The following is a 1,427-nucleotide window of genomic DNA, read 5'->3' as shown; positions in this document are numbered from 1 at the left end:
GTATAATCCACAAGTAAGTGAAATATATATGCACTCAGCAGTTCTATGTTTTTTCTGGTTTAAGCTAATGGGGGCAGTTAGTGTGAAAGCACTAAAAGACTTCCGCACTAGATTGTTACGCTTTTATCTGGCACAAGCATTTTGGGGTGTATTAGAAATAAGGTAGAAATGTATAGTGTCTACTCACTGTAATGATACAAACTCCCAAAGAATTTATATGGAAAGGTTAAGAAACATACATAATAGTGCAAGATACATCGTCATCGATTGGTTAACATGGTCATCCACTTCATCACAAGTAATTTCTGGCACCCCCAGTCAACAGTCGGTGGGTTCCTCAGACTCAACCCACAGTTAGCATGGCCCAGGAGCAGTCCCTGTCCTCCAGTTGCCTCTGTCCTATGCTGTTCCCTCCTAAAAGCCTTGCAAGTTACAAGGGTTCCATTTGAGGAACTGAATGTACATGTAAAGTCGATAATGTTAAAACATGTTTGACCAGAAGATCCCAAGCTCAGCTAATATGGATGATGAGAATCAAGCTTACCAGCCTCCAGCAATTACTCCATACTTGTCTACTCCACAATACTGCCTGCAGCCAGTGCCCACTATGACACATCCACAAGCTATTTCTCACATTGTCACTCCGTGTCAACCTACAGTGATCTATCACCTGATTGGTAGGTGTCTGGTTGATTCTCCAAGCCCCGTAACATGTCCTTCATGCCATGAGAATGTAAACAATGGTTACCTTCCATTCTGGACTTCGTTCCTGGGTTTTATGTATAGCAATTGTGTTTTTGGGGCTCGTGGCTGGATGCTGCTTAATTCACATCAGTATGAACGCTACGAAAGATGTGGATCATTTTTGCCCACATTCTGAATGTCACCTCTTCAAGTACAAAAGGCTCTAACACAAGTTCTCGAAAACTGAAGCCTGAATGAAACACAATAAACTGTTTTGGACACTTTCACATTATAAACACAAACCTTTACTTAGAGTCAAATCAGCACTTTAATTAAATGATTTCATGGCTATGGACACCTATGAGGTTTTTGTAAGAATTTCTTCACATTAGTGCCACTTCTACAGAACTCTTCATATCCAAGCTATCCTACGTATCTACGTATCCGTCGGGGAGCCCGGAATAATAGCGGGAGAAAAATTAATGAAAGAGCCATCTTTTTCTCTCGCTATTCCCGTATGCGCCTCCCATAATAGTGAATGGGAGCCACTGGGACAAGTTGTTGCCAATTGCTCCCCGTCACTAGAACGGCCATTAAAGTGAAAAAAAACAAATAGACTTTAATGGCCGTTATCGAAGGGGAGCAACGGCAGTGTGAACTCCTGGTAAACTGTATACCAGGGCTGCCTTTTTATGTCATCTATTATAATGTGTCATCACACAGTAATAATAATAATTTGTATT

The 1,427-nt window shown here is 41.2% G+C and overlaps 1 protein-coding gene across 1 annotated transcript; it reads left to right on the top strand.

Moving 5' to 3' along the window:
- Positions 1 to 487: 487 nt before the first annotated feature.
- Positions 488 to 911, top strand: LOC130277491 (lipopolysaccharide-induced tumor necrosis factor-alpha factor homolog). Its single transcript, XM_056528165.1, has 2 exons — positions 488 to 677; positions 787 to 911. The coding sequence occupies exons 1-2, from the start codon at positions 488 to 490 to the stop codon at positions 909 to 911; spliced, it is 315 nt and encodes a 104-aa protein (XP_056384140.1).
- The last annotated feature ends 516 nt before the right edge of the window (positions 912 to 1,427 follow it).

Source organism: Hyla sarda, chromosome 6 (genome assembly GCF_029499605.1).
Source record: "Hyla sarda isolate aHylSar1 chromosome 6, aHylSar1.hap1, whole genome shotgun sequence".
Lineage (NCBI taxonomy): Eukaryota > Metazoa > Chordata > Amphibia > Anura > Hylidae > Hyla > Hyla sarda.
Note: the sequence above shows the minus strand (reverse complement) of the source record. Positions and strands in the feature narration are given on the sequence as shown.